Source organism: Phodopus roborovskii, unplaced genomic scaffold (assembly GCF_943737965.1).
Source record: "Phodopus roborovskii unplaced genomic scaffold, PHOROB, whole genome shotgun sequence".
NCBI classification, from domain to species: Eukaryota; Metazoa; Chordata; class Mammalia; order Rodentia; family Cricetidae; genus Phodopus; species Phodopus roborovskii.
The window spans coordinates 15,852,828-15,867,774 of record NW_026126541.1 but is presented as its reverse complement, the minus strand read 5'-3'; the positions used below and the strand labels follow the sequence as shown (position 1 = coordinate 15,867,774).

The 14,947-nt window shown below is 49.0% G+C and overlaps 1 protein-coding gene across 1 annotated transcript; it reads right to left on the bottom strand.

Annotated features, from left to right (window-relative positions):
* Positions 1-1,145: 1,145 nt before the first annotated feature.
* On the bottom strand, positions 1,146-14,171 carry LOC127233254 (acyl-CoA desaturase 1). The gene is made up of 6 exons (XM_051199654.1): positions 13,758-14,171; positions 12,986-13,268; positions 9,748-9,878; positions 8,352-8,557; positions 6,852-7,084; positions 1,146-4,670 (listed from the first exon to the last, which is right to left on the bottom strand). The coding sequence occupies exons 1-6, from the start codon at positions 13,779-13,781 to the stop codon at positions 4,471-4,473; spliced, it is 1,077 nt and encodes a 358-aa protein (XP_051055611.1). The 5' UTR covers positions 13,782-14,171; the 3' UTR covers positions 1,146-4,470.
* Between the last annotated feature and the right edge of the window lie 776 nt (positions 14,172-14,947).

Below are 14,947 nucleotides of genomic sequence, written 5' to 3'. Positions count from 1 at the left end.
ACAAACAACAACAACAAAACCCACCAGTGTGAGAAAGCTGGGTATGATAGCAACTTTTCCCCCAGTTTTTTTTTTTTTTTTTTTTTTTTTTAACAAGATAGGGTTTTCCCATATAATAGCTCCTGGAACTTGCTTTGTAGTCCAGGCTGGCCTTGAATTTAAGAGATCCACTTAGCTCTGCCTCCCCAGTGCTGGGATTAAAAGTATGAGCCCCCATGGCTGGCTCAAAGCCGCCAGTAATTTTTAATCCCAGCAGCATTCAGGAGGTGTTAACTCTGCTGGAATATGGAGTTCATAGAAACTCTAAAACTCCTGCCCTTCTCCCTATCCCAGGGGAATTCTCAAAGTGTTAAAAGCTGAAAGTTTAAGAAACAGCAAAGCAGCTGGGTGGTGACGCCTGCCTTTACTCCCACCAGTCAGGAGACAGAGGCAGGTGGATCTCCATGAGTTCGAGGCCAGCCTGGTCTACAGAGTTCCAAGACAGCCAGGGTTACACAGAGACAAAATCCTGTACCACTGGCCTTGTGGCCATGATGTCCTTTCTCCTCGGGACCTGAGAGCCTCTCTGGGCTGATTGTTTCCTCCCAGTTGTCAGCCAGCGTTCTTAGCTTTCTGTTCCCTGGAGGCAGAACATTCCAGGAAAAGGAGCAGGACTTCTCAGGGCCGAAAGCTAACAGCTTTTCCTGGAGCTGTATGCTAGGTCTGCTTGGCCATGTGACACACAGAGACCTGGCAAGTCCCCAGGCTGGTTGTCAGCTGATGCTGTGTTTTGACTCAATGCCTGTAGACTCTGGTTTCCTGCTGCTGGAGGTTAACCTCTAGTTACCCTTAGGAAGGGCAGGCAGGTTACTGGGGTATGACTCAACCTTTTTTTCTCGTTTTTTTTTTTTTTTTTTTTTTTTTTTTCTCCTCTTGATTTCAATCCTTTCTATAATTCCAGCAAAGGCAGGCAGATTTCTGGGACTTCCAAGGTCAGCTAAGGCTACATAGTGAGACTGTGTCCCCCACACACAAGTTCACAAGACAGATGTGTCTCATTTGTAAGAGTGCTTGCCCAACATGTGGAGACCCCTGGGTTCCATCCCTAGCACGGTGTGTGCAGGAAATGGATATTGTGACCATCATAGCCAAAAAGCACCCAGACAGTAGAGCCAGATTCGCTTTTATTAGCAACAAATACAATCTCAATTAGTACAATTAGATTCAAGAGTTTATGTTAATGGGAATCATCCCAAATTATGCTTGGGTCACAAATAACTATCCCACATAAAAAGGAGAAAATATTATTCAGACAAGGAAAAGGTTTCCTGTGCCATTTTCGTGGCAGTGAGTAGGCGTTCTTTCTCTGACTGGTCATATCCCACCTCCTCTGTGAATTCTGTCACTCTCTGGGAAGAGCAATGTGGACTAAAGATGGTATCTAGAACATATGGCTGTGTGAAGCTTATGGCACACACTACTTCTATAAAAGCCTGTATGAGAATCTCTGCAGAGGACCCTCAAATACTTAAAAGAGCCCTAGTCACCTCAAAACTGCCCCTTGAGGTAGGTGAGTATTAGCTCATTTTATCAGAAGGATTTGCTCAAGAGTGATATTTTCAGGGTGTCCTCCAGAGGGGATGTGCTGGACACTCACTTTACGATGTTTGGGAAATGAGACCATCAGGTGCTTGGCACAAAATTGGAAGACATTAAAGACGTCATCTCTGGGAAGGGTTGTGATAAAGTAGCTAAGCCACCAGCAGACGGCTGGCTGCTTTACTTTGCTCACCTTTCAGAGCTATACTTTCTGAGAATACACCCAGAGTTTAGCAACCCAAGAACACTTCCCTGAGCGCCACTGCCATGGTCCCGTTTAACAGTAGTAATGAGGGCGCCAATACAATCAAACTATTCAAGTTACATTTCACATCAGATTAGAGCATCGACTAAAAACAGCTCCAGGAAGAATTTTCCCAAATGAAGCCTGTAAAAGATTTCTGCAAATCACTGTATCGATGATCTCCCTGGCAGCCTCTTGTTCATACCATCTTCAAAGTTTTAGGGTTAGGGAGGGAGGCGGGGCTCACATGCACTAAAGATTAGGTACCCAAAGCTGTTAGCACATTAAATGGGAACTGTTAGAAATTCACCTTTGAGAGGATCTGAGAAATAGTGTTTTTTAACCTAAACATTCCGACAGTCTACCTAACACCCACAGATACTGGGACCTCAGCCTGTGGCCTCTATGTAACCTTGTGTTGTGACATGGCCTGAATGGAATAAAATTAGAAGGCTGGGGTTTTTTGTTTGCTTGTTTGTTTTATTTGTTTTGTTTTTGTTCATGTTATAAATCAGGGATCTGATGACCTGGGAAAGGGAAACCGCCCAAAGGGATTTCCAGAGGACGAGGAATCCAGGCCAGCAGCAGATCTACAGCGATCTTTTACAAGATTTTCTGCTTCAATGAACAACCGAAAGCTTGTGTTCACTCAACACAGGCTCTGATCCAATCCCAAGAGAACAGAGCAGTCCTAACAGCAGAGCCAGGCTTCTAGGTCAGGCAACAGGGACAGGAGAGGTTGATGGTTCCAAAATACTGAAGTGATATTTTCTTCTAGCCTTTTCTGTACCATTGCCTGCCCTGGGCTGTGTGACAGGGGATATTTGTTAGTTCATGGCACCTGAGCTACCACACTTCGGTTGAAGCTTTTGCATCACACCCTAGCTTCAGGAAGCAGGACCTCTTCCTGAGCAATTGCCCCAGCTTCTAATGTTTTTACAGAGATAAAATGGGGAAGCTCACAAGCGTTGTGCCACCTGCCTGTTTTGATCAGCCACAGCCACCTTGCAGAGTGTACAAGAAGCCAATGCACTCTCTATTCTAACTCACAGAGATGAAAAATGAAGCGTCTTTGTCAGCAGTTACCTCACTGAGGCAATGTGAGCTTTCGGTTGAGCAGTTCACTCACCTGAACCTAGGATGTTGCTAGAGGGCCTACCATGCTTTTCTGAAGGCATGGCAGAGGCACTTGGGATAGAGGTAGAGAGAATCTAAAGGCCACAGAAAAGCAACACAGCAGTTCCGCGCCCATGGAGTGTTGCATCTGTGGGAGAGGAACAGGCCTAGCTAGCAAGTCCAGAGTGCTCTGAATACACTCAGGCAACTTGCTGCCTGTGCAGGGAGAGAAGAAAATGTCAAAGAACAGAGAGCTGGGAGAAGAATCAATATCAGGGTAGGTAATAACCTCCCAGGTAGCATGATGTAGGCTGGCTGCCCACAAAGCAAAGACTGCAGGGAAGGACTCAGCTGAAGGAGGAAATCACAGCAATGGGTGGAGCTAATACTACTGGATCCCTGGCAGTGTGTTCCCCAAGGGCTTCATCTAGAAATCCACCTCTTAGCAGCTACCTACAGATGCTGACCCTCAAGCTCTCCACTTCCTGTCCAGCCATGAAAGAAATTGACAACCCAGACAACTCCTCTTGTCCTTCAATTTTTCAAAGTGAAATATTTTTACGTGAAGATTTTGTTTATAGCTACAGTTTTATACCATATCCTCAAAACTCTGCCAGCTACTTAGCTATCTGTTTTAGACACACTTCACATGAAGACCTTTTCTATAAAGAAATCCTCTTGTTGCTAAAAGCCAGTCCTTCCCCTCAGCACAGACCATGCATCACTCTTGGACACCTGATTTAATTATTCCAGTGTCACCAAACTCTGAAAGGAGGCATGCTGTAGAGAGGGGCCTGGTGTCTCTGCTAAGGAGGCCACCTTTTCCAATTTCTCTCCCAGTCTTACTTGTGAACACAGCATGAATGATAACTCTTGTCTCCAGATGATCTACTTGCCACGTATCAAGTCAAGAAAATTTCCCCATCCCATCTAGCAAAGCCTGTAATGAAGTTCATTAGTAGGCAGGGAACTTCCAGGAAGGTTTTGTTATGTTTCTAGTTTGAGGCAGCAGCAATCTGGAACCTCAGAACAAGGAAAGAAGTACCTAGGAGGAAGGAGCAATTATTTCAGATACCAGGAAAGTTGTCTAGGCTTTGGAAGGTGGACACAGACCGGTGGTTGGCCAGCTGTTTGTCCAGGAGGCAGTGAGAAAGAAGAGCAACCGAGCAAGATGCAATGCAGACAGGGGATGAACACTGGTCATCATCTCGGCATCAAACAGTGTGTCTGCTGGCTTTTAATACTCTGTATAGAATGTTCAAATTTATTGTTACTATTTAAATTGAGTGAAATTGTATATGCATTTATTGTGTATATGTTTAGAAGGATATATATTGTGGCATGGGTTAATCCTAGCTAATTAAAATGTGTATTACCTCAAAATGTGACCAAAGCGTTCTCATTTTAAAAGAATACTGTGCCCGAATAGGTTAAATGCATCATTAGCATCCTGGTAGCATTCTCCTGGAGTTAACAGAATATTAAATGTCTGCCCAGATAACTTTTGGAACAGGAACTCAGGAGCCCCAGACTCAGCTACTCTTGTGGCTCCCATCTCCAGTCCTTTTAATCCTGGCCATGACAGCAGCCTTAGATACTTTCTTCCGGTCATAAGCCAGGCCCAGGACAGCCATGCAGTCGATGAAGAACGTGGTGAAGTTGATGTGCCAGCGGTACTCACTGGCGGAGTAGTCATAGGGGAAGGCGTGGTGGTAGTTGTGGAAGCCCTCGCCTGGAACAGAAGCAAGGAGAGCCGTTAGGGGCGCGGTGACTGCTGCCTCCTCCTCTTTGCGCACCTCTAACCTGTTGTGTTCCTCCATCCTTTAAGAACCCCGCTGTTGAGCGAACAGATGAACCCACAGTCTTATATTCTAAAGTGAATAGATGCCCTCAGCGGTATCTCAGGAAACCAGCTGACAGGCTCTGCTCACACACGCCTGTCTGGGAGCCTTTGTCAAATCGAGTTTCTGTCTTAAGATGGGAGAGAAGCTGGGTCTGTGGGGACAGACTTCAGGTGGAAAGTACCATCAGTGTCAAGAGATCAGATCCAAGATCTCACAGGATCTGTACATAAGTGCGTGTGTTCAGGAGGGGAAAGGAGGCCAACAAAGGGGGATCTAGGTACACTTCCCTAAAGTTACGGAGATAACACACCTTCCCCACATGCTGATGCTCTCTGTAAGGATAGGGTGTGTTCTAACAGGAGGGGCAGCTGCTGCCAACCCCCCCCCCCCGAGACTGCTGACTCTTGAGTCAGGAGGTACTGAGAAAACAAAAAACGCTTTGAGAGAATATTCTGACCATTCCCGAGAATAACATTTTGAAAGAAGGGGGAAAAAAATCTGAACTCAGGAGGGCTTCTGCAGAGGACGTTGTGTTGTTTACCAGCTCTAACCAGAACTCTTCTTTCTGAATAGATTCCAATAATACAGAACCCAGAAGCGCCAAATGCCCTCTTCTGGTCACTTCGACACTGCACACACATGGTGCACAGCCATGCATGCTGGCCAACCACTCCCACACAAAATAAAAACACAATTTCAAGAAGAGAAAAAAAAAATTTGTTTTTCTTTAAAGATTACTAGTTTTTACACGATCTCACAAGGATGTTCCAAGTGAGTACTTCCCAGGCATCCGTGTCTTGATGTTTATATGAAATAGGAAACCCATAGTGACATGGGAAAGAAAAGGAGGGAGATCATGGGGCAGCGACTGGAGCAGCGAGAGAGCCGAGGAATGCTCCAGGGAATGGTCAGAGAGCACCAGCTCAGCTCGTGACCTGAGGGAAGTAACTCAAGAAGATGATGAGCGAGATAGGAAGAGCTGGTGGAGAGCAATGGGGAAGATGTGAACTGGTTTGGAGTAGTAACAGCCAGACAAGGGATGCTGGCAGCCATTTGGAACTGATGGTCACAAGGAAGGCTCACTGTAGAGCAATATAGGGCACTGTTTAGAGTCCTCCTTTCTATGGAAACATCACATTTGGGTACCGTAGGGTTCATTTCAAAATTGATCAAAGTGGCAGCATACCAAATTGTGCCCGAGCAGAGGATGGAGAGACATAGAATCCAAAAAGAAACTAGGTGGGGGTGGGGCTTTAAATAAAGTTAGAAGTACTAATGAGTGATGATAGGCATGGATCTGTGAGCAAAGTGGTCCCCAGGTTGTCAACAGATGAGCAATAGCTCTGGCCACTGACGAGAAGAAGGCCCTGGATCCTCACAGGGAAAACTAGCTTAAGGATTCAGTTACTGGGAAAGCAGGATTGGTATTGGAGAGGAAAGCATCCAGGAACAGTCAACATCAGATCACACACAAGGAACTTCTCACAAAACTCCCCTCCATCAGGGACACTGGGGAGGAGTCCTCAGTATGGAGCAGCCAGGAGAAAAACAAGGAGGGAGGGATGGTGGTGGGAGTGGAGGGAATGAGTGTGCTATTCAGTGACGTACAGGACGATGCAGGACCCACAGCGGGGAGGTAAATACAAGCGTGGCAACCTGAAGATTACTGAACTAAATTACCACTCTTTTACACTGTACACAGCACTAGGCAATGGCCTAGCTGGGTGACTGGTGTTCTTTATATATGCGCGGGGCTACAAACCTCCCAGGGGACTGGAAGAGGGAAACTCAGAGGCTTATTGTAGGCAGCATTTAGAAACTGTTTTACAACCTTTAAGCCAAAGCAAAACTACTCTTTGCTCTTTCCATTTTACATTAAGAATCGTTACTTGCCCAACTCTCATAAGGGTTTTCCGATATACTCCTCCCCAACCCCCCAGGTTTATAGCGGAAAAACCGCACTATACAGTACTCATAAAACAGGTCATTCTGGTTCCCCTGGCTCCTAAACAAATACCCCAACCGGCAGGTCCCTAGATATAGAGTCATGCTGAGGATTAGTGACTTACCCACGGCTCCCAGGGAAACCAGGATATTCTCTCGAGATTCAATGTTCTTGTCGTAGGGCCGATATCCATAGAGGTGGGCGGCGCTGTTCACCAGCCAGGTGGCATTGAGCACCAAAGTGTATCGCAAGAAGGTGCTAACAAACAAGCTGTTCAGGAAAGTTTCACCCCAGTAATACCAGGGCACCAGCGTGGGCAGGATGAAACACATCAATAGGAGACCGGGCTTGTAGTACCTACGTGGAGAGATTGCACACTGAGTACAGAGAGACTCTTATGCCTACACAAACCATCTTTTCTAATCAGGCAGGGTTGTGTCACTTTTATGGCTGAGGATGGGACAGATTATCAGCATGAGGAGGTGGCATCCTTTTTTAGATAAGGATCCACGGGTGTAACAATATTCTAGGATCATCCGACTGGGTAGAGTGTGTCTCTTATCACTTCTTTTCCTGACTACAAATCTACTTCTTTCATAGGAGCAATAAGGTCACACTGGTCAAACTGATCCCGGCCTCATCAGCCAATTGCGCTGCGGTTGTCTGTCGGTCTGAGCTCCTTTCTCTTGCCTGTTGTGGTCTCCAGCAGCTTATGGCAAGTGTCATGCAATCATTTCCTGCTAGCACCTTGTAGGTCCTTGATCTGCTTTTCCCCCAGGGGGCCCATCATCCTTGATCATCTGCAGGTCTCTGTCCCTCTAGAGGCCCCGTCCCATTCCTCGTTTCCCAAAACAAGGGGACCGACTTCCCTCAGCAGTTATGTCCATTACTTCTGTGACACTGACATTCCCTCAGTCTAGTTCCTTTCCATTCTGGTCACTGCTTCCCTCGCTTGAGACTTCCTTGGGGTCTAACCTATGACCCTGCCCATCACCTTCCTGGATCCATGATTATTTTCACCTGTCTTGAAAGTGGCTTCTCCAAAGCCCATCTGACTATGCCCCATGCTGCCAGAGAATGCTTTGGTGGTCCCCCAAAAGCGTCTGAATTAATATTGATTCTGAGCCTGTCCTTGCAGTCAGTCCTGTTCCTGTCACATGCTGCATTTCACAGAGAAGGACTGTGTTTCAGGAAATGCCATGTTGCACTGGCCCAGCCCACCGCACTGACGGAGCCTCGCTCTTCGGCTAAGGGGTCCCTTTTCATTGAGCTACATTTCCACTTTGTACTTAATCATGGTAAACAGTGTTATTCTATCTTAGGCAGTGATAATTGAGGTTCATTCCTCCAGCCCCAAATAGGCTGACAATTCCTTGGTAAACACTCAGCTGTGTGTACCATGTTAGGACTGATAGAGTTCTTGGTTTTGTCAAGATGGCTCAGGCAGAACACCAGGTAATTATGGCTGTGAGCCTAATGGATGCTGGATTGGAGACTTAAATGATTTTGAACTCATCAACATGGCAAATAACCCAGTTGTTATTTTATAAGTCCTAGGAGAAAAGGTGGAGACCCCCAAGTCACAAGCTCCTCCAGCCCCAGCTACAACCCCCACCTCACTCACCGCCTCTGGAACATGACCAGCTTCTCGGCTTTTAGGTCAGACATGTCCAGTTTTCCTCCCTTCTCTTTGACAGCCGGGTGTTTGCGCACAAGCAGCCAGCCCACGTGAGAGAAGAAAAAGCCACGCCGAGAATTGTGAGGGTCAGCGTGTGTTTCTGAGAATTTGTGGTGGGCACGGTGATCTCGGGCCCATTCATACACGTCATTCTGGAGGGACAGGAAAGAGGACCCCAGGATTGAGAAGAGAAGCCCTAGGAAAACCTAGTACCCAGATATCTTCAAGAGACTCCAATCCAACTCAACAGCCAATAAGACCTTAGCTCCAAAGGGAGACTGGGGTGGGGGCTGTTCTTTTGTACACTTGTTCCTAATGCTTATCTGGCAAAGGCCCAGAGCACACTGAAGGTTGTGCGTGGGGGAGAAGGAAAGTCACAGCACTCACAAAGAACACTGCAGTTCTTGAAGGAAGGAATGTGGGAATGTGGGGGCAGACCAGGAGGCAGGTGGCCTTGGATCCCAGGGAGTCACTCTGGGGAAAAGATGCAGGGCATGCCACTCTGATGCTTTCACAAGTGACAGCCCACCTAACCTAGTTGTAAGGCCAGCATATAACTAATGAGCATGAGCACATTTCCCTCAGACCTCTCAGTTAGTCTCGGACATGTGGGAAACACTTCACATATTGTCACTAAATAGGACTAATTTGATTCCCGTTTTTCTCTCATAAGCCTCACTCCACAAGTCATCCTGTGCCCACTGTTTCTCTTCCAACCCTCCTCATCTACTATAAACCAACTTCAGTACCTGACCTAGCCAACTCAGCAACCTCAGCTAGAACGAGGTTGGCCAGTCAGCCTTCCTGGTCTATAGAGTAAGTTCCAGGCCAGCCACTGCTACACGGTGAGATCCTATCTCAAAAATAAACAAACAAACAAACAAACAAAAAAAGCCCAACAAAGCCATGGGATACCAATAATATTCACCAATATGCCTGTGAGCACTTAATGGGTTAACTGATTCCAAGTGCTTAGCAGTGCCCAGCACAGCCAGCACTGTATAGAGATCCTAATTCTGTGTCACATGGCTTTCAGTGCTGTTGTGGTGGTATTCCAAGACAGTCACAATAAAGCATAGTTTACTTCCCAGTAAGAGTCCGGGAACCCAGAGCCAGTGCAGACAAATATACTGTGGCCTTGAAGTCAAAAAGCGACCCAAACCGGACAGCCTTTCCTATTTGCCTCCCACTTATCCTCCCAATAACCTAAGCCCCAAACCTGTAAGCCCTGAAAACCAAAAAGAGCAATCCATGGTGGACCTGAGAATTCTCTAGACCTGATCCCCACTGCCCACCCAGATCATCCATGGGGTAGACACAACTAACAGCAGCAGCTACTCACCTGGAAAGCCATGGTGTTGGCCAAGATGAGAAAGAGCCGCAGCGGCAGCCGAGCCTTGTAAGTTCGGTGACTCCACAGGCGATGAGCCCCGGCCGTGATGCCCAAGGCACTGATGACGTAGTACAAAACCCCTGCAAGACAAAGACAATGTGGGGGGGGGCACCAGCCGGCAAGTTTCAGCAGTGGAAGTAGTCAAGAAGGCCTCCCCAATGCCAGTGTTTGTCTTTGGGCTTTGGCTAAGGATGTTTTCCACTGAACCCTAAGAATCCCTTGGTCTCTGAGGCCTAATAGCCTTGCCACTTAAATGGGCAGAGCTGCAAACTCTTCTAGCAGAGCTCAGGATAAGCAAGAGCATTGTGAACTCCACTCCGAACACTGACCAGTTAGAGAATCCCTAAAATGTAGAGGACATTCAAGTGGTGCTGCTGATAGTCACATTTGAATGGGAAGGAACTGTGGCCACATAAAACAGCTCTGAAAAGTCACATTTGCAGTGTCCCAAGCTTTGCCAGTGACCTTAAGACTCTCAAATTCACAGAGTGGGTGTCACTAATCCTGTGTGGTGGTACACACCTTTAAACCTAGCACCCTGGCAGATCCCTGAGTTCGAGCCCAGTCTAGAACATCCAGAGCGACACTAAGAAGCCCTGTCTCGAAAACAAACAAAACAAAGCCCCTATACTTTACATGAGGAAGATCCCAACCTAAGAGAAGTGAAATGTAAACAGGGTCACACAGCTAGTCAAATAGGAGCCCGACACCAGAACATCTCTCTGCTTCTCCATCTTCTGAGCCTGTAGGCTTAGAAGGCACTAAATTTGATCTCCAGCGGGGAAGGAGATTCCGCGTGTAACCAGCTCTTTTCTGGCCAGTGCTAGAATGTTGGGGCAGAGACCTTGATAGATACTGCCCTAGGGAGTGTCAGCAACAATGGGTCCTCAGTGGCCATTGACCTTAGTTGCAGTGGAGAGAGACTACATGTACAAACTGTCGCATGTCCTTGTAGCAGATAGCAATTACCTAAGCAGCTTCCTGCACTCCCCTATTTTCCTCTTACAAAATACTTCCAAACCACAGTCAGTGTCTGTCCCTAAGCAAAGCTCCAGCCACGTTCTCTCAGAGCTGGGATTGTAGCACCAGATGCTTCCGACTCATGGTCATGTGGCAATCTGCCTGCCCTATGTACAAGATCTGACCACACTATACCAGAGTCCCGGAGAACCACTAGCCATCAACAGGAAGAAAGAAAAGGTTTGGGGCAACATAAAAGCCCTCGATTTTGCACCAGTGAAGCATCCATGTTGGTTTCATGCTGTAGATGGCCCAGGCACAGTCTGGACCACATATGATACCATTTAAACAAGAGAATTGGGAGGAGAACCCAGTCACCCCAAAACAGTCTTCTACTCAGACCTCTCAGTGAATGCAGGTAGATGGTTCAAAGCACTTAGACGACCTCCCCACCCACTATTGTGTCCACTTGGTGGTAAACGGGACAGCTCAAGAGTTGTTTTAAGAACTCTTGCTGGAGCCAGGCTGCACACCTTTAATCCCCAGGATTTGGGAAGCAGAGGCAGGTGGATCTCTGAGTCTGAGGCCAGCCTGGTCTATAGAATGAGTTCCAGGACAGCCAGAGCCCCTGCTTGGGGGAGGGGGGAGTGGGCTGGAGCTGGGTGTGGTGGCTCATGCTTTTAATTCCAGCACTTGAGAGTCAAGAGGCAGGCTGATCTCTGTGAGTTCAAGGACCAAAGTCAGCCAAGGCTACAGTGAGGCCCTGTCCCCCCCCACCCAAAAAAGGGTGGGAGAGGGGGAGAAGAGAGAAGAAAAGAAGCAGATTCTTTGGCCCCGCGTGTTATCAGAGATCTCTCCAGAACCGCGTCCTCTTGTAGAGTTTGCAAAGAGAACAGAAAGGCTCTGGGACCACCTGCCTCAAGAGAAAGACTAGGAAGCGGCTCAGCTAACCCAAACAACACGACCTTCCCAATCCTGGCAGGGCATTGTTGCTACTGGGAAACCTGCCGTCCCACGAAAGAGGATCCTCTCGGATCTAGGGCATCTGGAGAAGTTTTTTTTTTCCGAGACAGGGTTTCTCTGTGCAGCTTTGGAGCCTGTCCTGGTACTCACTTTGTAGACCAGGCTGGCCTCAAACTCACAGAGATTCATCTGCCTCTGCCTCCCGAGTGCTGGGACTAAAGGAGTGTGCCACCACCACCCGGCCCAGGGAACTTCTAGGATTAAGCTCCCAAGACCAGATCTAAGCGCTCAGAAGAGCTAACAGTCCCAGGGCAGGGGGAGCCGATACCTGGCTAGCCATCCTTTCACACCCTTACCCTCTGAGAGAGCTGCTACTAAGAACCCATACTGCTCCAGAGAAACCTCCACACAATCCCTCAGAGGGCAGCAAGTGGTACTCTCCCCTTCCTGACTCAGGTTTCATAGATGAAAACACATGTAAAGAGCACAGGCATCTTAGAGGTGGCCTGGCTGGCAGCCTACACCCAGGGAATCCCTGGGTCGGGGGCTGAATTAAGGCTGGGGCTGATGAAGGTTCTATTCTATTAGAAGGTTTTATTAGAAAGTTTTGGGTTCTTGGCACTTATGGTGTCAGGAGACAGGGCAGGAGCAGGCTAGATGAGGAAATGGAATGGATGTGAACCTTCTTCCATTCTTTTGGTATCTTGTTGACTGGCAGGTCTGCTCCCTGGAGAATGACCTGGAGTGGCTGAGTCACACACCTGTATACTTGGGTGTTGTAGAAGCCTACATCACCTTCCTCTAGAGCAAACCAGCTTGATCTGGTCAGGGGTTGAGGTCAGAAGAGTTGTGTAAATACCACCCCCTTTTCCTTTTCAAGGACCTCTCCAGTGCAGCCTTTCCGGGCTCTGTTCCCGGCTCTGGCAACCCACAAGGCCTCAGATTTAGTCCTGATTCCCATGCCTCCCAGGTAGGGCACGTTGCTCCTGAGTCACGTGGGCCTGGAGTAAGCAGCTGAGCAAGTGACTCACACAGACAAGCTTGTTTAGAGAAAGTTGCTTCTCTGCCTTAGGTAGACCCCTCCAAGCCCCCCTGCACAGGGACCCAGAATTCATGTTAAGGGATGCCCAGTCCCACAAGGCTCTGCTCCCAGGACCTGAGAAATCTGGACAGAGGGGCCACTCACTGCCTTGGGTCAGAGATACCTCATTAAAAAGCAAAGAGAAACCAGAGGTACTGGCCCAAGACGAAGGGAGCTGCTTACCGAAGAGGCAGGTATAGATCTTGCAGGACGGAACCAGTATGACCCCATACAGGGCCCCCAAGTGCAGCAGGGCCATGAGGATGATGTTTCTCCAGACGTACTCCAGCTTGGGCGGGGGCCCCTCCTCATCCTGGTAGCTGGGGTCGTGTATGTCTTCTTTCATTTCGGGACGGATGTCTTCTTCCAGGTAGAGGGGCACCGTCTTCTGCTTCTCGCGTCCATTCTGCAGGCTTCCGGAGGGAGGCGCTGTAATGGTGGTGGTGGTCGTATAGGAATTGGAGATCTGCAAGGACAAATGCAGTCAGGGAGGGCAGTTCTGTGGAGGCCTGCGTGGGGCAGGAGTGTGCCATTTTCCTCACGCTTGTGCAGCGAAAGGTACGGCAAAGGCACGGAGACAGCCCCGGAACTCAGTCTGCATGGGGGCGAGATGTACTCTGAGACAGATCGGAAGTTTCCAGAAACTGTACAGATTTGTTGCGGGGGGGGGGGGCAAAACCTCAAGGTGAAGGACCAGTAGGGGTTAAGAGTGAAACACAAACACACACGTTTCCGCACGACTCCCTTTTCTTTACTTTAAAGCGTAAAACACGAAAAGTTGAGACTCAATTGCCCGAATTTCAATTCATAGCTCGCAAACGACTTGGCCGCACTAGAACTCGAGAAAACCAAGTAGTCCCAAGAACTCTCAACTCTCTCCTCCGCGGACCCAGTTACCTAGAAGCCCAGTCCGCGTGGCCGACGCGCGGGGCGCGGGCCGCTTCTGCACGCTCACCTCTTGGAGCATGTGGGCAGGCATCGTGGCTGCCGGCTGCTGGCCTCACTTTCCCAGCGCTGAGACGGAGCGTGGACTTCGGTTCCGGAGCCCACTGGTGCGGGCGATTGGCCGAGCTGGGCTCGGAAACCTGCGCTCCTGTTCCGCGGGATGAGTGTTCAGCCCGACCTGGCTGTGCGCAGATCTTCCCGGGATGGGAATTTAAAGCGGAGAGCAGGCGATGGGATGACGGTGTTTAGTATTTCCTCAGACCCCTTTTATCCGCTGCCAGCAAAGGGCAAAGTGCGCCGGGCTAGCTAGCCAAGGAAGCCAGGCGTGGAGGTGAGAGAGGGAGGGACTAAGAAGGGGAAAGAAAGCCAAGTAGATTCCCGAGTAGACCTCCGAGGCGCCGGGATGCTAAAGGCTTCTACACCGCGCGGCTCCAACCCCCTGCCTCGGGGCAAATGCTAATGCGCCTCCTGCAAAGACTGTCTTGTCATTGGCCAAAGACAATTTGGTGCCACCTCGTCCTGCCTTTTCCATTGGCTCGACGCAATCTGCTGTTCCCTCCGCTACTAGCTCCTCGCTCTCCCCCTCCCCTCTTTTTCTCCGTGTGGTCTTTGCGGTGGGCTGATGAGTGACTTTTCTTTAAGAAGAGGATTACTTGCTCCTCTGAAGGGGTTTTGTACATGCCTAGGATTGTCTCCGGGCACTTAGCGAATGGTTCGCTGGAGAAACTGCAATTCTAGAAGTGAGGAAGTCATGATGGCTACTGCCACTCACAATTCGGCTCAACTTCACGCCCACCCCCATTTTCACACTCGTGCAAAGAGGAAACTGGCCTCTACCCGGGAGACGGCTGGGGCGGGAGGGCGCGATCCGCCTCTGGGTGTCTAGCGCCCACGGCTCTGGCCTGGGGAAACTATGGTTTATCTCGCTTGTCAGCACCGGGATGCTAACTTCAGACACAGCGATCTGGGGTGCAGAGAGCTAACTAGCAGAGTGAGCTCACTCATTGGCCGCACTCTTCAGGGGACCGCCTCTGCCGGGAGCCGGAGCCCAATCCTATCCCCACCTTCCGAGCGGGAGGTTTGAGAGTCTTTCTGATCCTTAAATTGGAATCTGGGGATCTTCCAGGGAAATGGACTAACAAACGAGGTATATTCACACAGATGCATTCACTCTGCAACAAGTCAAAGGGCCTGCACGTG